General features: G+C 45.7%; 2 protein-coding genes and 1 long non-coding RNA gene across 5 annotated transcripts; 1 reads left to right on the top strand and 2 right to left on the bottom strand.

The window, feature by feature from the left end:
• The first annotated feature begins 826 nt into the window (after positions 1-826).
• Positions 827-3013, top strand: LOC131709160 (uncharacterized). The gene is made up of 5 exons (XR_009311411.1): positions 827-1091; positions 1888-1958; positions 2082-2126; positions 2397-2439; positions 2932-3013. It is a non-coding gene; the product is annotated as an uncharacterized LOC131709160 (long non-coding RNA).
• Positions 1828-8249, bottom strand: LOC131709159 (phospholipase A2 inhibitor and Ly6/PLAUR domain-containing protein-like). Its single transcript, XM_059011269.1, has 5 exons — positions 8021-8249; positions 6782-6901; positions 5517-5666; positions 4761-4874; positions 1828-4145 (listed from the first exon to the last, which is right to left on the bottom strand). The coding sequence occupies exons 1-5, from the start codon at positions 8067-8069 to the stop codon at positions 3943-3945; spliced, it is 636 nt and encodes a 211-aa protein (XP_058867252.1). The 5' UTR covers positions 8070-8249; the 3' UTR covers positions 1828-3942.
• A 2102-nt stretch (positions 8250-10351) lies between these two features.
• On the bottom strand, positions 10352-22768 carry LOC131709076 (HAUS augmin-like complex subunit 5). 3 transcript variants are annotated; one of them, XM_059010875.1, is made up of 21 exons: positions 22246-22366; positions 21852-21867; positions 21491-21589; positions 20368-20430; positions 19615-19647; positions 19171-19195; positions 18626-18758; positions 18164-18323; positions 17739-17814; positions 17471-17559; positions 16891-16945; positions 15938-16065; positions 15693-15771; positions 15315-15460; positions 14506-14668; positions 14035-14115; positions 13455-13600; positions 12623-12737; positions 12141-12279; positions 11623-11755; positions 10352-11212 (listed from the first exon to the last, which is right to left on the bottom strand). In XM_059010875.1, the coding sequence occupies exons 3-21, from the start codon at positions 21586-21588 to the stop codon at positions 11086-11088; spliced, it is 1989 nt and encodes a 662-aa protein (XP_058866858.1). In that variant the 5' UTR covers position 21589; positions 21852-21867; positions 22246-22366; the 3' UTR covers positions 10352-11085. The 3 variants fall into 3 exon arrangements, with proteins under 3 accessions (XP_058866858.1, XP_058866859.1, XP_058866857.1); XM_059010876.1 differs by lacking the exons at positions 21852-21867; positions 22246-22366 and adding an exon at positions 22647-22768; XM_059010874.1 differs by lacking the exon at positions 21852-21867 and having other exon boundaries at positions 22246-22372.
• Positions 22769-22861: the final 93 nt, after the last annotated feature.

The raw sequence follows: 22861 nt of genomic DNA on the forward strand, positions 1-22861 counted from the left end.
TGCCATGGTAAAACGTGCAAAATACTGTGTGTGTGTGTGTGTATATATATATATATATATATATATATATATATATATATATATATATATATATATATATATATATATGGTGTTGTGAAATTATATGTGGTCTACCTATCCTATAAATGTAATTCTTCTTTCCGTATATGACATGGCATGCACTCAACGCATACATGAAGCAAATATTTACCAGGCACCCGTCTCTCCCATTAGCAAGGAATGTTTCCCTCCCAGCTTCCGAGTCAGAGTAAACCGGTCAGTATCACACACCGCCGCCTCTGCTGTAAATTCATAACGAGAGCTTCCAGCACGATGGGAACTTACACCGCAGAAAAATACAGAATAAGAAATTGCCATGATTAATGGAACTTGAACATTATTTTGCCTGAAGAGAGAGAGAGAGAGAGAGAGAGAGAGAGAGAGAGAGAGAGAGAGAGAGAGAGAGAGAGAGAGAGAGAGAGAGAGAGAGAGAGAGAGAGAGAGATCCTACTCAGTGCCGCCCACAGAAATGTTCGGACCCGGGACAAGTTTTTACGTAAAACAATATTGTATTTAGTTGCATGTCTCCAAACTGCCATTGCATACAGATGAGTTAGCAGTGTGGAGTAGTGGTTAGGGCTCTGGACTCTTGACCGGAGGGTCGTGGGTTCAATCCCAGGTGGGGGACACTGCTGTTGTACCCTTGAGCAAGGTACTTTACCTAGATTGCTCCAGTAAAAACCCAACTGTACAAATGGGGAATTATATGTAAAAATAATGTGATATCTTGTAACAATTGTAAGTCGCCCCGGATATGGGCGTCTGCTAAGAAATAAATGAATGAAACAGAGACTGTCTCGGGACTGTCCGAACAGCATTCGAACTCGATTTTCTTGGAGCGGTACGTTTTTCTGGGTACGTGTCGATGTCATGCGGATAGCACAGGGCAGGGACTCGGGGGTAAAGGTTATTTTTTTATTACCTGGATAATAATCATAATGAAAGAACGAGGAAGCCGTGTTGGGTCCTCGCTGAAATGAAGGCGACTCACGCAGCAGTTTGGAGTTTCGCTCGCTTTGTGTTTATTCATGGTAAGGAAACCAGATTTTCAATTATCTACAAGACAGTGTTATCCTAAATGTTAAATAATTGCCAGCGTAACTAATTTGAAACTTGAAACGAATCTAAACGAGAGTAACGGGTAAACGCTTCTGCTTCGTTTTGCTTTTTGGTAGGAACCGAGTCTGGTAAACGTTTACCAAAGCGAAGTCTTGATACGGGACCCTAACCTTCCCAAGCCTGAAATACTAAGATTCATTCAAAACGCCGACCTGCTTCTCGGTGTTATAAGCGCGACAAGCCTATCTCTCTCCCTATTACCGTCTCTCTTGCGCTATCTCTTATCTCTCTGCCTTTTACCCTTTCATTTAGTTGTTTATATATATATATATATATATATATATATATATATATATATATATATATATGTTTTGTGTTAGATTTTCTGTACTTGTAAAAACCTTAAAATTAATAAATAAAACATTTGACATCTGTCATAACCAAAGCCATGTATACATGAAGCATAGCAGGGATGGGAATAAGACTCTCCTTGCACAGCAGTGTGATCCAGTCCTGGTTTCACTAGGAGTTTAATAATAAGACACGCCTGAGCTTGTTGCCTAGACACAGTGCGGGCTAATCAAGCTGGTAATATATATATATATATATATATATATATATATATATATATATATATATATATATATATATATATATATATATATATATATATATAAGATAAAGGTAATGTAGGTACACACAAATGTGAATAATTGATTTGAATTCTTTTTATATATACTGTAACACTGAATTTTCATTGTATCACAGGTTCACATGCTGCAGCTGATGATGGCCTGTCACTATATGAAAACATCCCACCCACAGTTGCACAGAAAACAGTAAGTCGCTGTTGACCAGCCAGCAGTTAAATAACATAAACGAGACTGCTTTAAATATCACATAACATCAATTGCTAACAACGTGCAAAGTAAATACGACACAGAATTTTTTTTTTTTTTTAGGGTAAAATCAGAAAACAAAGAAATGCCAAACCAGAAGTCTTCACAGTACGTGTTTTTTTTTTCTACAGCTTTATCTAATATTATACAGGGATGGAAATCAGACTCCTATTGCACAGCAGTGTGATCCAGTCCAGGTTTTACTACCAGCTTGATCAGCCCCCAGTGTGTCTAGCTAACAAGCTCAGGTGTGTCTTATTATTAAACTCCTAGTGAAACCAGGAGCAGATCACACTGCTGTGCAGCGGGAGTCTTATTCCCATCCCTGTTGTATATTCTCTTTCTCAATCAATAACTTTGTTCTGTTTCTCTGAACAGGATTTGGAGTTCTCGGATGAGTCTCTCTACACCTCCTGAACCGGTAGGGAAGAACTGTGATAATGCCCCTTCTCACATGAACCCCACCGCCCGACAGCTCTCATACAAAAAAAAAAAAGAATTATCTCTTCACATTAACTACACAGATGGAAATAAGGCTCCTATTGCACAGCAGTGTCACCCGTTCCAGAATTTTACTATGAGCTTGATCAGACACAGTGTGCAGGTAGCAAGCTCAGCTGTGTCTTATTATTAAACTGAAAACCAGGAATGGATCACACTGCTATGAAATGGGGGTCTCAGTTCCATCCCTGAAGTCTACGGCAGATGATTTGCACCCGAAATGCTTGGAAAATCATCTCTCTTAACAGTCTGAAGGATTTGGTTTAATGGATTTCAGCAGGGGGCTCTACATGACCCTGGGGAAGGCTGGTTAGCTGGAACAATCTATACAGTATGTATAAAACACAAGATCTAACTGCAATGCACTGGCAGTCTCGCTAAGCTTAACCCTCTGCTTTTTTGTCTTCTGCAGAATGGCTAGAATACCAAAACAAGCCGAGAGCTGCATGTGATTGAGATCGACAAGCCAAGCATACTGTAATACCTGTAGAGACTGATCACTCTCAGAGAATCAAAAATCATATTTATAGATATATTGCCCAATGTATAGAAGATTATTACTTCTTTCCTTTTTTATTTTATAACCATGTAAATATTATATAATGTATGTCTTTGATTGTTAATTGTGAAAGGGTTTCTGTTCTTATCTCAGGGTGTGTGTGTGTGTGTGTGTGCGTGCGTGCGTGCGTGCGTGCGTGCGTGCGTGTGTTTTAGTGCAGCCAAGCACCGATGCTAATTAATAAACCCGGCTTCTTGTCCAATCCCGGCCCTGGAGGCCCGGTCCACGTCATGTTTGTTTAACAGGTAAAATGAGGTCATGAACGACTTCACGGTGTTGATGCGGGTTTTAATTGATTAAATTAGATCTATGCAACACAAGCATTGCAGTAGCTTCACTCTCATTATCTTCTACTGTAGTAATACCGTTTGTAACAATTCTGTGCGGTTCTTATAAAAAATATAACGTTAAGGTCTTTCATGCTGCAGTACACTCGCTGTGCACTAGAGGGCGCTGGCGATTACTACTAGAACACACTGGCTGATCTAACCTGCAGGGCATATGACGTAACTAGTAATATTTAGGGATTTTATTTATTTATTTATTTATTTATTTATTTATTTATTACAATGGTAGGCTTTTGATGCCTTCGTAACTACACTCACTTATTTATATTGAAGTCTATGAATTCTCAATACAGAACTCAGTACAGAACCATTGCAATGCTGTTTCAGACCATAATAAAAGACTGCGTTGTATTATTTAGAACAGGGGTGTCTAATCAGTCATTCACGATCCTGGAGGGCCATCAGTCCACTCCAGGTTTGTTTAACAGGTACAGTGAGACTGCAGGGTCTGGATGGAGGTTTAATGAATTGTTTCGATGAAGCCATTTCGAGCAGGGGCGGCAGGGCATGCTTCGGTTCAGAAGAAGAACGCTGAGAGGGGAATCAGTATGAGCAGGGAGCTCGGATCCAGAGGCCGGGCGCTGTTGCAATCTTTGGTTTTGCAGCAGAATCTTCTCCCAGTGAGGGAGTCCTGGATGAACCGCGACGCTGGGGAGTCCACGTCACAGAGGCTTTTCGAAACGCATCCCTTAACGCCATCCTCTCTCCGCCCTTCGGTTCCTGCAATTAAACCAAAGTAGCAAGCAAGTCAGTAACATACTGTACACTACATCCCCCCAAGCCTCAGAAAAACTGGACTTTTTATTTTTTATTATTATTATTTGTTTATTTAGCAGACGCCTTTATCCAAGGCGACTTACAGAGACTAGGGTGTGTGAACTATGCATCAGCTGCAGAGTCACTTACAACTACGTCTCACCCGAAAGACGGAGCACAAGGAGGTTAAGTGACTTTGTCAGGGTCACACAATGAGTCAGTGGCTGAGGTGGGATTTGAACCGGGGACCTCCTGGTTACAAACCCTTTTCTTTAACCACTGGACCACACAGCCACCTTTTTTAAATCTGCGATACGTTTCCCCTGTCCTGGGTAAAATGTAGTTTCCTTTAATCTGGGTAACCTGGACTCTCCTTAGCAAGAGAACAGTTTTCCATTGCGTAGCTTAATTTGCACCTGCAATTCAGGGCGTAAACCCAAGGACGTAAGTCCCAACGAAGTGGTCAGACAGCGAAATCATTGCAGCGTGATACACTGACACCCAGACAGCCTGCCTCCGACACCCCCATGTCCCGATACGCTCCGGTAGAGAGGCCCGGCCCTGCCAATTTTCACCCACCTATTTTGAGACAGTGGTCTTCACTGGCGGAGCATTTTACTTTCGATCTGCATTTTGGTTTCACTCCAAAGCTGCCATAGCACTCCAGTTTAGCCAGCGGCCTGTCTTCAGATGCTGTAAATGGGAGACGGAGACATGAGCTGATGGGTAGATCCCGAGATTCTCCCCCGCTAAATAATGTCAAACCCGAGCTTCATGACAGCCGGATAAGCCCGTGGCCAGCCGATCTGATTGAGATCAGTCGATTGAATGGGACGTTATCAAACAAATCCCACAGCAATGGGCCAGTAGGTATACCTACTAGCCTACTAACCCCTAAATCTACCCCCTACCCCTAAACCTAATGTCTACCACAAATCTAATCTCCACCCCTAAACCTAACTGTGTTACCATTAAAATATTTTTTTACTATTATTTCAACACTGCTTTTTAGCGCCCTCTAGCGGCTACTACATCCGACGTCCATTAAAGCGCTTGATCCGAACCTAGTCTACCTGTTGGGACGCTAGTCGGTACCTACTGGCCCATTCCTATGCGCTGATTTTTGCTTGATAACGTCCCATTGAATCGACTGATCTCAATCAGACCAGGTGCCGTGGCATAGGTGTAGAAAGACGGCTGTACGGACAGAGAGACCCACCCCACCCCACCCCATATCCCTGTGATCTGATATTGCCACAAGCTTAAATGTAATGTTAAGTCTAAGCTTCGAGTCAGCTCGGATAAGCACCCCCCGCCCCCAGGTTCTATATTCACCCGTCACGTGTTCAGTGTTGCAGCTATCCGTGTGGCAGCATTTTAAACTGACGTGCCCGCTTGACGTGGTGACGTTGAAGGAGACAGGCTTGTCACAGAGGGCAGTGGGGTAACAAGACCGGAAGACTTTGGTCACACGTTCCCCGCCACCTTAAAAGCAAGCAAGGTTTGTTCAGAACAGTGAAAGAAGGAAAAACGCGGTCAAGCGCACCATTAGAAAAGTCATGTTCCATTTACATCAGAAAGAACCCCAGCAATGGGCTGTGTGTGAATGGGGCGCCTTAGCTTCATCTCTGAGAACTGTTAGACATCGCTTGGGTATAGATAATTATATTTGCTTTCTTTTTTGCACAATATATGTACAGCAGCGGCCAAAGCTTTGCATCATCACCTTCTAGAATTAACTTAATTTTGCTTCATCAAGTCGAATGAAACCCGCTGAATAGCGTTATGTTGACACACTGAATTACACACCGCCGCTTTGTAGTTTTCCTATATATACTTAACGGAACACTGTCAGAAAATGGAGAAATCTAGCATGAAATACCGCTGTACTACTATTATGGCTTCCGGCAGACTTTATGTGCGATATCGTTTTGTAGTTTCTTTGATTACATGATGTAAATAAAATATCTCAATTATTCATATAGTTTCTTTTTTTAATTATATTTTCAATCCTAAAATTCTAGGTGATGTAAAACTTTTAGCCATTAGCTGTAAGTACACAATTGTATCAGAAAACGGTTAGGATTGGAGTTAGGGTTAGGATTGGGGTTAGGGTTAGGATTGGGGTTAGGATTGGGGTTAGGGTTAGGATTGGGGTTAGGGTTAGAATTGGGGTTAGGGTTAGGATTGGAGTTAGGATTGGGGTTAGGGTTAAGATTGGGGTTAGGATTGGGGTTAGGATTGGGGTTAGGGTTAGGATTGGGGTTAGGGTTAGGGTTAGGATTGGGGTTTGGGTTAGGATTGGGGTTAGGATTGGGGTTAGGGTTAGGATTGGGGTTAGGGTTAGGGTTAGGATTGGGGTTAGGGTTAGGGTTAGGGTTAGGATTAGGGTTAGGGTTAGGATTGGGGTTAGGGTTATATCGTGCACAAGGATTTACACATTAAGTACATTGTAATTATGTATAATAACGTTGCAGTTATGCGTTTACTTCACACACTAATTAAGAGACAGCGGGCTGGTTAGGCATTGATTTCATTAACCAGAACTTTATCTTCGCTGAATAGGGAGAGCAGTTTAGTTAGCGGGCGCGGTGCCATACCTGTGAGCACTGTACTGATGGCAGAAACGCAGGAGCTCACCGAGGCATCGCAGGTTGTTTCAGTCCCCAGGCAGGAGGCCCAGTCCTCCGCAGTACACGTCAGGCATTTGAGAGAAGAAACTGAAGCAACAGCGAAAACATCGGTTAGAAACACACACAGGAGCACGTCGATTAAAAAAAAATACAAAACAAAACTCCCCCATCGCGATTTATATAGATCAATCAATCAATCAATCAATCAATCAATTTTGATTTTATATAGCGCCTTTCATAGTGGAGCACCATCACAAAGCGCTTTACAAGATGCAGTAACAACAAGAAAATCCATAATATTTTAAATACAGAGAAATGCATAATACATGCTATACAGGAAAAAACAATGCATAATATTAAATACAGTGAAAATGCATAATACATGATACAGTAGCAACAACACAGCAGCTAATAGCAGATATCAGGCTTAACGAGCATGGAAAGCGAGAGAGAACAGGCGGGTCTTGAGAGCTGACTTGAAGCGAGCGACAGTGGGAGCGTCACGCACTGAAGCGGGGAGAGAGTTCCAGAGAGTCGGATCCATGAAGCTACACGAGCGTTAAAACTTCTCCTTGCATTCGCGGGTCCCTGAGGTCCTATATTCAAACGCATTCTGACATTCTGAAATGATCTTTTTAAAAAAAGAAGTCGCGATACTCCCCTCTCAATCTGAAGTGTACCACGCCTTATATCTCTGACTCCCGCAAGTCTCCACCGAGCCCCACCCTTTCTTACAAATCCACAAATAACAAAACAAGTATTGATTAAGCCGACCAAGATAGCTCCCCCCCCCCCCCCCCCCCCCCGTGATAAACGAATAATACAATTCTAAAGCATATCTAAACAAAAAAAAGTTTATAGAGACACTAACTCACATACAGCTCATGCACGCCATGACTTTACAGTGCGGGTCTTTTTCAGCACCAAGGACAGCGTCCAAAGCACTGCCAGACCCATTCACCTCTAAGTAACTTAAATGCGCCTCTTACAACACTTTACGCGTATTATTATTATTATTATTATTATTATTATTATTATTATTATTATTATTATTATTATATTTTATTTTTCGATTAACGCGCACATGTATGGTATCCATCTCCTTAGTCAATGCCTACAAGCGTTTACTTCATTTGAGCTCCTAAAGGATGGTGATTTCATCCAAGCCATTGACGCGTTGTTAATATATCGATCTCGGCGCCTTACCTGTATGCAACAGCGCGCAGAGGATGGTAAACGCCGGGATCGGTTCCATTGGGGGTTCATGGTTTTAAAATCCCGCTGCTGGGCGTATTTATTCAGCAGGTCTCGGGTGGGGGCTGCGAATTTGCTTTGGGCAGGGCAGGACGTCACCCGCCTCCATATTCTATTGGGCTTCCCTGCCGTTAAATTAACCGACAGCAGCACGGCTAAAAACGCGTCAGAGCGGGGACTGGGGAAGGGTTATCGGCTTATATAAAAGCGTGTGAGTTCTGTCCATGTTTCCTCCTTTATAAAGTTATTTACTAAAATCTAAGACCAGATATAAACAGGCAGCGCATGAGACATTATTATTATTATATTATTATATTATATTATATTATATTATATATATATATATATATATATATATATATATATATATATATATATATATATATATATATATATATTCTGTATAATCTACGCTTTACTCAGATATGCAAGTGCTGTATATAACCCAAAAGCATTCAAACAGAGGCTAAAGCAGGAAGCAAGGACGAGCTTTCGGAGCTCGGTGCACCACCAGGGGAGACCCGGGGTTTGATCCAGCACCCTTGCCTCAGCTCTCCCGGTCTCCTGGGACCAGGTTTCAAGCCGCTGTTCCCGAAAAAAAAAAAAAAAAGTTTCTTCGCGTTGCCTCAGTTTAATAGTGAGCTCACACTCTGTTTTGTATCTTTCAAGCGAGCTCGTTAATAATTTAATTCTCACTCATAAAATATGCATGTTACAAAATAACAGCTCCAGTCTGCTTTCACTCGCGGTCTGGCGTTCCGCCCGCGCCGTCCGGCATCGACACAACGAAACGGTACATCAAAAAACATACCAGCCCAGCAAGAGACACATGCAACCTTCCGCCTACACAAGGATGCGTGTTCATCGTGTGCTTTAATTTTAAGCGTTTTAAAAAAGATACTGTGAACGTCAAAATCTGCATCGAAAAACAAAATTGATAGGTTATAAACTACACCGCGTAAATTAGTCCTGAGAACCGCGCTACAGTTTATAATAAACGTTTGGGAAAGAGAAAGTGCCATTCGGCTCATCAAGACTCTTCTTAGCACAGAATCTAGTCTTTTATTTAATGTTTCCAGTGTTTTAGATCCTACGTCCCTTGATAGGCTATTCCACGCAGTTATAATTCTGTGTAAGAAAGCGTTTCCTGCCTGCTGTATCCGAAGTCTTTCGTAATAGACTTCCGTGTAACACGACCTGGTTATTCTACAATGTAGTTTAAACTAACCATGCCAGCACAACGAATTCTTCTCTTCTCAATATCGTACACCATATACTTGAAGTTCATGATTAAAAAAGACTGGCTTCCTTCTCCATTAGTTTCCCAGAGCGAAACTAAGTTTTAAAATATCTGAATATGCATTTTTAATAAATGGGCACAAACCGCATAATTGTGGGCATCGGGCAGTGCTGTTGTATGATGGTAAAGCAAACTATAAAATGCTGGAAAACGGACCAGATGAGTTTTTTTTTTTTTAAATTGAACAAAATATAAAAGCAGAAGGCTCCTAATGGGGCTTTCTTTATTTTCTAAATCATTTTTAATTGACCCTCTGATGCAGAGTACAAGAAGTGAAACTGTAAGAAATATAAAGGCCGATTTAATCTATCGATCGATCGAGACAGACAGATTAATAGATAGACAGAGCGATAGATAGACAGACAGATATAGATAGGGCAGCAGTGTGGAATAGCGGTTAGGGCTCTGGACTCTTGACCAGAGGGTCGTGGGTTCAATCCCAGGTGGGGGGGACACTGCAGCTGTACCCTTGAGCAAGGTATTTTACCTAGATTGCTCCAGTAAAAACCCAACTGTATAAATGGGTAATTGTATGTAAAAATAATGTGATATCTTGTAACAATTTTAAGTCGCCCTGGATAAGGGCGTCTGCTAAGAAATAAATAATTATAAAATTAATTAATAGATAGATAGACAGGCAGATAAAGGTGTTCAGAAATGTTTCTTATACGACTTCAGTACAGAATAAATGAGTGAATGTGTTTTATTCATGACAAACCACAATACAAAAAAAAACAATCATTTAGCAGATCAAAGTAAATTCTACATCTAAATACATTAAACTGCACTGTTATTTTTTTTTAAAAAGCTACTTATTTCAACTCGATAGTTTGAAACTTTCACCCGACCCCACACCTAGTCCTGAGATTCAAAACTACCCCAAATACACCACCATGTCACAATGTTTTTATTTTTAGAATTTTTTAAAGAGTTTGTGTGAACTCTATGGAGTTTACGGAGTTGCCTTGCCCTTAACTTTGAAAAAAAAAACAAAAAAAAAACACAGTGACTGAAGGGGATACAATATAAATGATCAGGGGATAGGAGTTTGAGTAAATCGGACCCCAGCATATACATAAAACAAAAAAAAAATCTTAGATCTTATTATTAAACCTACAGACTTTTTTTCTAATGCTGTGAGAAACGTGACTTTTTCAAATCAGATTTAGCAGGGCCCTGATTTGCTGGCACTCAAATTCCTGACCCACAGTCATTTCAACAAGGGAAGTTCTGAAGTCCACTTGGTAAATCATTTCGAATCATCACCTCCTGAAACAGAGAATGATCTGCAAGGCAAATCTGAACGAGAATCTGGAAATCACGCGGGACCACATTCTCAGTCACGCCTCCCCTTGCTTTGATTCTAATAATATTATACATTTCTTTAATACCCCCCTGAACGGGACGTCTAGTCTTTCTAAAGATGGGTGCTGGCTGTGTGTGTGCAGTGTTATTTTTATTAATAATGAGTCAATTATCAGACGCTTTTATCCAAAGAGACTTCCAGAGACTAGGGGGGTGAACTCTGCATCATCATCAACTGCTGCTGCAGAGTCACTTCCAATAGGACCTCGTTTGTTTTAGGTCTCATCCGAAGGACGGAGCACACGGAGGTGAAGCGACTTGCTCAGGGTCGCACACAGTGGTTGAGGCGGGATTTGAAGCTCCAGGTATCAAGCCCCTTTTCTTGAACCACTGGACCCCCTCCCCCCCGGCCTCACTGCCAGCCCCCTTGTCTCTGCTGTAGTGCCTTGGCTGCCATGCTCCACCTCTCGATCCACTGCTGCAGGGTCAGGCCGTGTCTCCTCTCCTCAGGGAGGCAGAGCTGAGCCGGCTGCTCCCACCTGAGTACAGAGAGAGAGAGAGAGAGAGAGAGCGCGAGAGAGAGCGCGAGAGAGAGAGAGAGAACGAAAGAGAGCGAGAGACAGAGGGATACAGAGAGAGAGAGAGAGAGCGCGAGAGAGAACGAAAGAGAGCGAGAGACAGAGGGATACAGAGAGAGAGAGAGAGAGAGAGAGAGAGAGAGAGAGAGAGAGAGGAGAGAGAGGAGAAGGGGGTTAAATCAACTGAATTCACATTGTCATCATCTGCAGGGAAATATATACCACCATTGCATAGAAACTGTTACAAGAATGCTCTATGCAACCCCCATGCCTGGGAAATGAATGAAACAACAAACATAACAATAAATTATAGAGGGCTGTATCACATCAATATCAGGGTCTGCCATATATTCTAAAGACATTTCACTCACCACTGCGTCACGGCCGCCTTGACCTCAGAGCCGTACTCCAGACACTGGCTGCTCTGCTGGGAGAGATGCTGGACAGTGGGCAGGAGGTTAGTGACCAACTCCCTGTCCTCCGACCTCACACACTGCAACAGAGCTGGAGGGGAGGGGAGGAGAGAGGGAGAGAGAGAGAGACGCAGAATCCCTCCAGTTAACACTCATGTCAAAATTCATCACAATAGTTTCTTGAGATGTAGCTAAAACTGAATCAATTAGCAAATCTCCATAAGGCCATGTGTGTGTGTGTGTGTGTGTGTGTGTGTGTGTGTGTGTGTGTGTGTGTGTGTGTGTGAGAGACAGACAGAGAGTAGGAGTGTGTGTGTGTGTGAGAGAGAGACAGACTAGGTGTGTGTGTGTGCGTGCGTGCGTGCTGTGTGCGTGTGTGTGTGCGTGTGCGTGTGCGTGTGCGTGTGCGTGTGTGCGCGAGAGAGACTACGTGTGTGTGTGTGCGTGCGTGCGTGCGCAGGTGTGTAAGACTTTACCCTGCAGATCAGCGGCGGGCAGCAGCTCCTCCTGCTGGTGAACGCTGTGTAAGCAGCTCTGCTTGAGTTCCAGGAGGTGCTGCAGGCGTCTCAGATCCAGCTTGAGAGCCATTGTGTGGAAGCTGAGCTGCTCCGGAGCCTGGGAGAGAAGGAGGGAGAGAGAGAGAGAGACAGAGGGGGAGAGAGAGGGGGTAGAGGGGTAGAGGGGGAGGGAGAGAGAGGGAGAGAGAGGAGAGGGTATGAAAACCTCACCGAGGGAGTGTAGAGTGACAAACACACAAGCATCTTCAATCATTTACCTAAACCAGGTAATCATGTTTCAGAATCCAGGGTTTGGAAAGAGGACTCCCATTCCAGGTTTTCCTATGAGTCTCCGGTGTACAGGTAACAGCTGGGACGTGTCTTATTAAACTCCTAGTAAAACCTGGAACGGATCGCCCTGCTCTGCAATGGGAGGGTCCTGATTCAGGACGGACTCTCACCCTGTAGCGGGGGAAGGCCAGGCTCTGGCAGGTGCTGTCGAAGATTCGTGACTCAAACGGAGCCGAGGAGTCCAGACGGTGAATAGAGAGCTTGTGAGCTGGAACTCGCAGTACACTGAGAGGGAGGGATGAGAGAGAGGGAGAGAGGGAGGGAGAGAGGGAGGGAGGGGAGGGAGGAGAGGAGAGAGGGAGGGGAGGGAGAGAAAGGAAGAGAGAGTGAGAGAGGGATGCAGAGAGAGGGAGAGAGAGGCTCATCAATGAAACAATGTGGGTAGGTCTGTATTTTACTGTACTAAGAGTGCATTAATAATAATAATAATAATAATAATAATAATAATAATAATAATAATAATAATAATAATAAATAATAATAATACTACAAACTGATTAAAGATTCCTATATTTGCAACCGTTTCAAATCTTTTATTTAAAGACTTGTTTACCAGTTCAGTTGTTGTTTTGTTTTGTTTTTTTGATCTGAATGCGCTGCGCTGCGCTCGCTCGTTCACCATGTGATCGCTCCCTGCAACCAATCTGATTGGTGGATAGCGCTCTGAGGAGTCGGACGGATTTTGAAACGCTGCCCGAGTGTTGAAAGATAAAGGGGGAGAGTCGCGTTGTGGCTACGTGGACGGCAGTGACCAAACCAGCCGGTTTCACCTCCCTTATTTCCTCCCTCATGGATTCAGTGTCATATCCTGAATCGGATTGTGATTTGTATTTATTCTGGAGATCCAGTAGCCCTGACCGCTGCGACGCGGGCCAATGCCAGACAGCAGTGCCCTCTGATCAGGGTCCTGTTGATAAATGAGCTGGTTTGGGAAGGACTCACCCGTCCACGTTCCTCCGGGACAGTGCGGCCAGGGAGAGGCCCCCAAACTGCCGCAGCTCTGTGCTGACAGCGCTGTGCATCTCCTGCGCCCCCAACTCCACATCCCTCTGGTGACGCTGCAGCCTGTCCTGTACGAAGAGCTCGATCTGAGGGGGCAAGCGCACAAACAGACACACAGAGACACACACACAGAGACAGATACAAACAGAGACAAACACACATGACACACACAGACATTGATACAGACAGACAGACACAGAAACAGATACAGACAGACAGACACACACACACACACACGGATATAGACAAACACAGAGACAGATACAGACAGAGACAAACACGCGCACACACACATAGACAGACACATCGACGCACACATGGATAGAGACACACACAGAGACAGATACAGAGACAAACACACAGAGACAGATACAGAGACAAACACACAGAGACAGAGACACACACACACACAGAGACAGAGACAGACAGATAAAAAAAAACATTAGAGTCCCAGTTGACAGCATCTCTGGTCTCAAAGAGAAATCAGACTCCTGTTAGAGCTGTGGATTGAGGAGGTTACCTCTGCTTTGACTTTCATCAGCTCAGCTTTGGCTGTGGAGTTTCCTTTGATGAGGCCCCGAATCTGCTCCTGCTTCTTATCCTACAAAAAAAAAAAATACCCCAGGACAGGAGAGAAACTGTCAACAGAGTCCAACCCTCTCAGAGCCTCGTGCCGGTGAGATTTTACAGTTTCTGTGATAAACCATCCACTCGATATATCGCAGGTGTCAGGGTCCAATATGAATCTGCTATATATCGAGGGCCGCGCTACAGCGAGAGACCCACAGAAAAACAAATAGGCTATTAGTTAGCCAATAGGACCTAGTTTGTTTTTTATCCTGAAGGACGGAGTACAAGGAGGTGAAGTGACTTGCTCAGGGTCACACACAGGGAGTCAGTGGCTGAGCTGGGATTGAACTGGGAACCTTCCTGGTAACATGCCCCTTTGCTCTAACCACTGGACCGCCATGCCACCCTATCCTTCTCTTACCACCAGCTGCCTGAAGTCCATGATGCTTTGCCACTTGTGCTGCAGTGCCAGGATGGCCCCCTGTTTGCCCCTGGCTGTCTCTGCCCAGTCCTGGCATTGCTTCTGCAGACAGTCCCTCCGTGCCTTCACCATGGAGAGCTGCAGCTCCAGATCAAACACAGCCCTGCGGGACAGGGGGGGGGGGGGGGGTCAGGAAACACAAGCCTCTATTAGATCACAGGAGTCTGGTTTCGCAGAACCTGATTAGCGCTAATCTGGGACTTGCAGTCCCAGAGGCAACGTACAGCCATGGATGAAAAGCTTTGCATCACCCTAGAATTTAAAATTGTCATTTATGACATCATGCAAATCACAAATCAGCAGGTTTCATTCGACTTTACAAAGCAAACTGTGTTCATTCTACAGGGCGATGCCAAACTTCTGCTCTCTAGCTGTGGCAGCTGTAATGATGGGGGCAGCGAGGCGCTGATAAATGAACAAGGCACTGGCTAGTTAATTCTATTACAGGGGAAAACAGAGGCATAGCTATTAGCTGACAACGAGATTGATAATTGAAATGTATGAGGAGTATGTATGGATAACTATTTAAAAGGCACTTCAAGAACAGACTGCAACCAGTTCCGGGTGTGCTTCTGGTTTCGCGCTGCACGGACGCAGGAGGGAGGCATCGCTGCACGGAGGCAGGAGGGAGGCATCGCTGCACGGAGGCAGGAGGGAGGCATCGCTGCACGGAGGCAGGAGGGAGGCACCGCTGCACGGACGCAGGAGGGAGGCACCGCTGCGCCCCCGGCGCGGTTTCTGTCTCTTACCGAGCAAGGCAGGCCACCTGGGAGTCTCCTGCCAGCACAAGAGCCGACTCTTTCCTCTTGGTGTCCAGCAGAGCAGAGAGCTCCCTCTCCTGAGAGAGGAGAGCAACCAGAGACACGCCCCTCTCCTCCACCCCACTCCAGCCTTCCTGCAGAGAGAGAGGGGGAGGGAGAGAGGGGAGAGAGAGGGGGAGAGAGAGAGGTTGAGGGGGGAGAGAGAGAGGCAAAGAGAGTGAGGGAGACAGAGGGTGAGCCACACAGGAAATCACTCCTGCAGTTTAGCTTATTAAAAACTCAGAATAAACCCAGGAACTGACAATGCTGCTATGCAATGGGAGCCTTATAAAACTCATAGTAAACTCATCGTATCCTTTCCTTTACCTGCAGAAGCCACTTCACTGAAGGGAGCAGCTCCTGTTCCTCGGACACATCCTGCAGATGCTGGCTCTCATAACGAAACCTGAAACAGAGAAAGCAGCGTGCGTGCGTGCGTGTGTGAATAAGCAGGGACGGAAAACAAGACTCCCATCACTAAACACAATGTACGAGACTGAAGCAGCTCTCTGGGAATCGTCACCCCCCCACCCCTCGCCCCCTCGCCCCTCCGGGACTGGTCAGTATCTCACCGGAGTGCCAGCACATCCCGGGACACGTTGATCCCGTCTGTCTTCTCCCGCAGCACTGCCTGCCTCTGGGAGGCCAGGTCCTCCAGCGCTCCCAGCATGTGATTGGGAGGATGGGATCGAATCAAATCCTGGGAAAACAAACCGGGTACAACAAAATAAAATAAAATAAAATAAAATAAAATAAAAAAATAAATAAATAAATAAATAAATAAATAAATAAATGTTTTGATGAATGATCCTTCAAAAGTTTGGTCAAAATCAGGTTTAGTGTGCCAGGTTAAAAACGGAATAAAGGAATTTTTCAATAGCTAATTATCGCCTAAAAATGAACCCGATGAATCCCAGTTGTCTTGCATCGAGTTTTAACTCCCAGCTTTCTCCCTGTTTAGTAACAGGGATGGGAATAAGACTCCTGTTGCACAGCAGTGTGATCCAGTCCTGGTTTCACTAGGAGTTTAATAATCAGACACACCTGAGCTTGTGACCTAGACACACTGGGGGCTGATCAAGCTGGTAGTAAAACCTGGAATGGATCACACTGCTGTGCAACAGGAGTCTGATTCCCATCCCTGTAGTAGTTCTCTCACACCGCCCCGCTCAGATTTCTTTTTGGCTTTTTAAAACAAAGCCATCCAGCTGCTCTTTCCCACAATAGAGGGGGGGGGTCTGAATTAAAGGCATTATCTGGTGCCCAGTTTCATTATATGGCACTTAACCCCCCTCCCAGCTTCTCTTAATGGACAAATCAGTTGTTTACAGGAAGAGAGAGGAACAAAACATTTTAATAGCAGTGGCTTCAGATAATTAAAACCACCAGCGTTCTGACTGCAGCCGTTTGTCATAAGTTTGCATCATCATTTTGACTTATAATCCACTTTCTTTAGATTACTTCCACAAGACCCGGCTTATCTCAGGAGAGTCCGACAACTCGCCCCCGCACAGCAGGTACCCACCTCCACTGAACTGAGCCAGTGCTGAAAGGCAGCGCCCCGCTCCTCCCGACACAAACTGAGGATCAGGAGAAAGGAAGACAGGTCAAAACTCCAGTTATCATCACCTTAAACATGAAATGAGAAGAGAGAGAGAGAGAAAGAGAGAGAGAGAGAGGAGAGGGAGAGGAGAGAGAGGGAGGAGGAGAGAGAGAGGAGAGAGAGAGGAGAGAGAGAGAGAGAGAGAGGAGGAGGGAGAGGAGAGAGAGGGAGGAGGAGAGAGAGAGAGGAGAGAGGGGGAGAGAGGGAGGAGGAGAGAGAGAGGAGAGAGAGAGAGAGAGAGGGAGGAGGAGAGAGAGAGAGAGAGGAGAGAGAGAGAGAGGAGAGAGGAGAGACACAGAGAGAGAGAGGAGAGGGAAGAGAGACACAGAGAGAGAGGAGAGAGAGAGAGAGACTCATCAATGAAACAATGTGGGTATTCTTTTTAGCTTTACATATGACTGCTTATTGTATATCATGCTCACAGATAATCATTTTTAAGGATAAGGCAAGGATGACTTTTTTGTTTTTATAAAACAGAAGCCAGACTCCAGCCGTGACTCACCGCGCCTCCGATGTCGCTGTCCCCAGCTCACTGTCCAGAAGAGACTGGAAGAACTGAAACCTCTCCTGACAGACCTGCTTCACCTCACGCTGAAACACACACACGCGCAGTGAGAGACACATGCACACAGAGTGAGAGAGACACACACACACGCACGCAGAGAGAGAGACACACACACAGTAAGTTTTAGAACCAGTGATTCATGGAAATCCTAGATTCAGGGATTTTTAATTGAGAAATTCCTGAGCTACTTGAGATCTCGCCTCACCAGAATCTGGGGTTCAGGGCCAGCTGATCCACCGCTAGCTGGGGTCCCTCCAAACCCAACCTCCACTTCAGCTTTCCTGGGGGTGACATCATAATTCAGAATTCAAGCCCACAGTCTAATGCTGCATGAAACGATGATTCGACTGTCCAGATCCATCTCTCCACAGGCGTGGATCGGGGCTGATTCACCATTCAGAGTGAATTCAGAAACAGCTGCTTGGGTTTGTGTGGGTCGCTTTGAGTTTTTAAGAAAAGCAGCGATCATCACAAACCCAAGCAGCTGTTTCTTCACACGTTTCACTCTGAATGGTGAATCAGCCCAGTGCAGTGTCAGCCCCTCCCCTCCCTCCCCTCCCTCCCCTCCCTCCCCACTCCTCTCCTCTCCTCTCCTCCCCTCCCCTCCTCTCCCTCCCCTCCCTCCTGCACCTGGTCAGCTGCTCCAGTGTCTGGCGGTGCCCGCGGATCCTGTGGATATCCTCACTCGTTCGCTGCCTGTCCCGAACACAGCGCTCCGCGTACGATCTCAAAAGCACGTCCCTCTTCTTAGACTCGACAGCGCGCTCCCAGGTCTCTCTGACTGAATTCTCTGTGAGACACACACAGACAGACACAGAGACACAGAGACAGACACACACAGACAGAGACACAGAGACAGACACACACAGACAGACACACACACACAGACAGAGAGACAGACACACACACACAGACACAGAGACACAGACACACACAGACATTAAAACAATGATGAAAAAAGACCTTAAAATGAGCACAAATAGATCCTTGTCCTTAACCTCTGGGTTTTTTTTTGCTATTCTTTTTCCCCGGTAAGTCTCTCTGGGACCCTGCACCGCAGTTTCCTCCTCCCTCCCTCCCTCCCTCCCTCACCGTTGATAGTGAACTCGCACTGTGCCATCTCAATCTGGGAGTCCAGCTGCTCCAGCTCTGACCTCAGCTCCAGCACCTCTCTCTGAATCGCCTTCCTCCTCTCAGCCTCGCTCTGAGCCTCTCCCCTCCTCACCTGCAGAAATACCATCGATCACACAGCCAGAAAAAACACACACACACCAGCGATGAAAAGAAGACTCCCATTGCATAGCGCTGTGATCCCTTCCTAGTTTGACTGTTTATTAAGACACACCTGAGCTTGTTAGCTAGACACACTTGGGGCTGATCAAGCTGGTAGTAAAACCTGGACTGGGTGACACTGCTGTGCGATAGGAGTCTTATTTCCATTCCCTGAAGAACTTCACTGCTCTTCAGTTCTAGTTGAGGATACCATGTGTGTTCCAACTACCTTTAAACACAAGAAGCGAACTGGGAAGCACACTGTCAAAAAAAACAATACATGGGGTAAGCATTCAGCTTAGTCTTCATACAATCTCTTCTATAACACAGAGGGTTTTTATAAGAGAGAAATCACCCAAACTTACCTCAAACTCCTGCATCACTTTGTACCTGGGGCACACTGTCAAGGAAACTATGAGCTAACCGGGCAATGGAGACATCAGACAAAACCACCAGCAAAAGTGCTGGGACAGTCGTGTTGGTTTCAGACTGGCAGCGGAAACGCTGGTTCAAACAGGGATCGACCAGGCGTGTTAGAGGCTTGGGGGTCCAGTGGTTAGAGAACGAATCCCGGGTTCAAATCCTGGCTCAGCCACTGACTCCCTGCGTGTGACCCTGAGCAAGTCACTTCACCTCCTTGTGCTCCGTCCTTCAGGATGAAACGTAAACGAGCTCCTATTGGAAGTGACTCTGCAGCAGCAGCAGCAGCAGCAGTTGTTGATGATGCAGAGTTCACCCCCCTAGTCTCTGCGAGTCGCTTTGGATAAAAGCCTCTGCTGAATGGCTAATTCATTGATTTAAAAGGATACCATTGAAGATTCCCTCTCATGATCTTCACATTTCTGCAATACAGAAAAAAAAGATTCTATCTTCAAAGGGTTACTTCACACCATCTCCAGACAGAACATATCATTTCTGAAGTGTTTAATATCAATACTGTTTAGCGTGCCTGTGTGATTTACTATGACTGGGTCTCGATTTACCAAGCTTGCTAAACAACGTTATTTTTCAACTACGGGAGCTGAATCCAAAAACCGATAAGCAACTCTAATGCCTGCCTCCTTTGCAGGGATGCAAATAGGACTCCCATTGAGTAGCAGTTAGCTCCACTCCTGGTTTTCCAAGGAGTTTAATAAGACTCACCTGAGGCTGTCACCTACACACACTGGGGCTGATCAAGCTTGTGGGAGAAACACTGGAATGGGTGAAACAGCAAAGCAATAGGATTCTTATTTCCATCCCTGCTTTGAAACTGTTAACTAGAAAAAAAATATATATATATATCTTTGTACAAATTCACAGTTTGAGAAAGGGACACCTGGCGGTCATTTTTCAAATCGCTCACTCTACAGAAGCCAAGAGACAAGAAGCACTGGGAGAAATCAGTTTGCAGGAAGCTGATCGAAGTAAAAACAGCCAGAGAGACAGAGAACACACAGAGCGGTATATTAAACTGCTAAGAAATTAAATGGGAGGCACATCTTCATTTGAGTTGCTGTTGCACATTTTGAAAGATGACTTTGCTAATAAACCACACTGGTTGAGAGAACAGCAGCTCTCACCTCTGATGGTGAACGTGCTGAGTGACGTACTTCCAGATGTCTGTACCTTGCCCGAGACACAGCCTGAGGAGAGGCGACAGACACACACTGTGGTTACATATAAAACACTGGCTAGTACCGCAGCTATTACAACTCTGCTTCTGAAGAGAAAGGGTGCTCCCTCCAGTCCAGAGCAGGCTTGAGGCACGGAGACTGAACTGCTCCCTCCCTCCCTCACCCCCCTAAGAGAAAGGGTGCTCCCTCCAGTCCAGGGCAGGCTAGAGGCACGGAGACTGAACTGCTCCCTCCCTCCCTCACCCCCCTAAGAGAAAGGGTGCTCCCTCCAGTCCAGGGCAGGCTTGAGGCACGGAGACTGAACTGCTCCCTCCCTCCCTCACCCCCCCTAAGAGAAAGGGTGCTCTCTCCAGTCCAGGGCAGGCTGGAGGCATGGAGACTGAACTGCTCCCTCCCTCACCCCCCTAAGAGAAAGGGGGCTCCCTCCAGTCCAGGGCAGGCTGGAGGCATGGAGAATGAACTGCTCCCTCCCTCCCTCACCCCCCTAAGAGAAAGGGGGCTCCCTCCAGTCCAGGGCAGGCTGGAGGCATGGAGACTGAACTGCTCCCTCCCTCCCTCACCCCCCCTAAGAGAAAGGGTGCTCTCTCCAGTCCAGGGCAGGCTGGAGGCATGGAGACTGAACTGCTCCCTCCCTCACCCCCCTAAGAGAAAGGGGGCTCCCTCCAGTCCAGGGCAGGCTGGAGGCATGGAGAATGAACTGCTCCCTCCCTCACCCCCCCTAAGAGAAAGGGTGCTCCCTCCAGTCCAGGGCAGGCTTGGGGCATGGAGACAGAACTGCTCCCTCCCTCCCTCCCTCACCCCCTAAGAGAAAGGGTGCTCCCTCCCTCCCTCCCTCCCTCACCCCCCTAAGAGAAAGGGTGCTCCCTCCAGTCCAGGGCAGGCTTGGGGCATGGAGACAGAACTGCTCCCTCCCTCCCTCCCTCACCCCCTAAGAGAAAGGGTGCTCCCTCACTCCCTCCCTCCCTCACCCCCCTAAGAGAAAGGGTGCTCCCTCCAGTCCAGGGCAGGCTTGGGGCATGGAGACTTAACTGCTCCCTCCCACCCTCCCTCCCAAGGAAAGCACACTGACTTTCTGAAGAAGCTGTCACACGGCAGTTTGCGTTCAGGCAGCTGGAACTCCTCGGAGGCCCAGCTCTTCAGATCTTGGTACAGACTCCTCCCGTCCATCCTGCAAAACGAACCCACAGTTACACGCCGTGCGTTTAGAGCAGGGCTGTCCGATCAGTCCCGGTCCTGGGGGGGTAACAGGCGCAGCGAGATCGGGAACGACGTCAGAGTCTGGATGGAGGGTAAACTGGTGCAGATAAAGAATTTAGATCGGGGTCTGGAACAGACCAGGACTGGGTTAGATCAATCATATATATAAAAAAACTACCTCTCAAATCAAACACCCAACTCCGTGCCGTTACAGCACAGACGCTAGTACTAACCTGACTGTTCCTAGACCTGTAAGGAATATATAAAGGAATAATAATATTATTATTTATGTCAGATGTTACCACAAGTAGGATTGTAACGGGCACTCTCGCTGTTGCCTTATCTACAAAAACTTGTCTTTAATATAACAATCTGTTTCCTTTTCTCCGGACGTCAGAAAAATATAAATAATGATCTTCCTTCAGCCCTGATGTTAAATACCATTGGACTGTTAGCGAGAGTACTGGTAATTTTTCGCTATGTGAAAACACATCAGTGTTATTTTAAACATTAATAAGAATAACGATAATTCAAGTACAATTTTTAAAAAAAGAACATACGCATTACGGTACTACTGTACAATTTTAGCCTTTTAAAAAAAACATGATATAGATTTAAGCTTCTTACTTTCTTGTTGCGGCACTCCTGGAACTCAGCTGAATAAATTCTGTTTTGATTCTTGGAAAAACTTGTCCGCTTCCCGCCGTGTGTTGTTCCCCCCTGCGTCATCATCCGCAGACAGCGCAAGGCTGATGGGTAATGTAGTTCTTTAAAAAAAAAATGCCTTGGGCGGATACTCAGTAAGAATCCGAGACTACGTGAGCTGTTTTAGAGCTGTATAAAATACCTTTTTAACGTTAAAACCAGAGAGCATTTAGTACAGTCATTTTACTATTGCAGCAGAATTGTTTTATGTATCTTGAAGTTGTCTTTTTTTTCGCTTTTCATTGTCTTAAAAGATGCATCTCAAAATATCTCACCCTCCGTGTACACAAAAGTGTAGAAAATGACTCCAGACAAATACAAACCTTGAGATAAACGTATACAATCGCCGAGAGCACGTTTACACTGATATTATATATAATACATCATTAATAAACAACTATTAATTGTAGACCTGGCTCAGCACTCCGTTCGGATATGACAGACCCTGCTGTGCCACGGTTCTCACCGCTAGGTGGCAGTCAGAGGAAGGCGCAGCTTTATTCACAGAACGGGTTCATGCGGGTTCTGCGCTGTGGGT

The sequence above is a fragment of the Acipenser ruthenus genome, chromosome 41 (assembly GCF_902713425.1).
Source record: "Acipenser ruthenus chromosome 41, fAciRut3.2 maternal haplotype, whole genome shotgun sequence".
NCBI lineage: Eukaryota > Metazoa > Chordata > Actinopteri > Acipenseriformes > Acipenseridae > Acipenser > Acipenser ruthenus.

Excerpts from the sequence above, each read along its gene's own strand:
- LOC131709159 (XM_059011269.1), bottom strand. The coding sequence starts at position 8,069 with ATGGAACCGATCCCGGCGTTTACCATCCTCTGCGCGCTGTTGCATACA. Across the intron at positions 6,902-8,020 it reads CTGCGCGCTGTTGCATACAG|TTTCTTCTCTCAAATGCCTG; the intron begins GTAAGGCGCCGA and ends CTGTTGCTTCAG. Across the intron at positions 4,146-4,760 it reads AGACCACTGTCTCAAAATAG|GAACCGAAGGGCGGAGAGAG; the intron begins GTGGGTGAAAAT and ends GTTTAATTGCAG.
- LOC131709076 (XM_059010876.1), bottom strand. The coding sequence starts at position 21,588 with ATGGACGGGAGGAGTCTGTACCAAGATCTGAAGAGCTGGGCCTCCGAG. Across the intron at positions 16,946-17,470 it reads ACAGCGACATCGGAGGCGCG|TTTGTGTCGGGAGGAGCGGG; the intron begins GTGAGTCACGGC and ends CCTGATCCTCAG. Across the intron at positions 13,601-14,034 it reads TGATGAAAGTCAAAGCAGAG|ATCGAGCTCTTCGTACAGGA; the intron begins GTAACCTCCTCA and ends TTGCCCCCTCAG.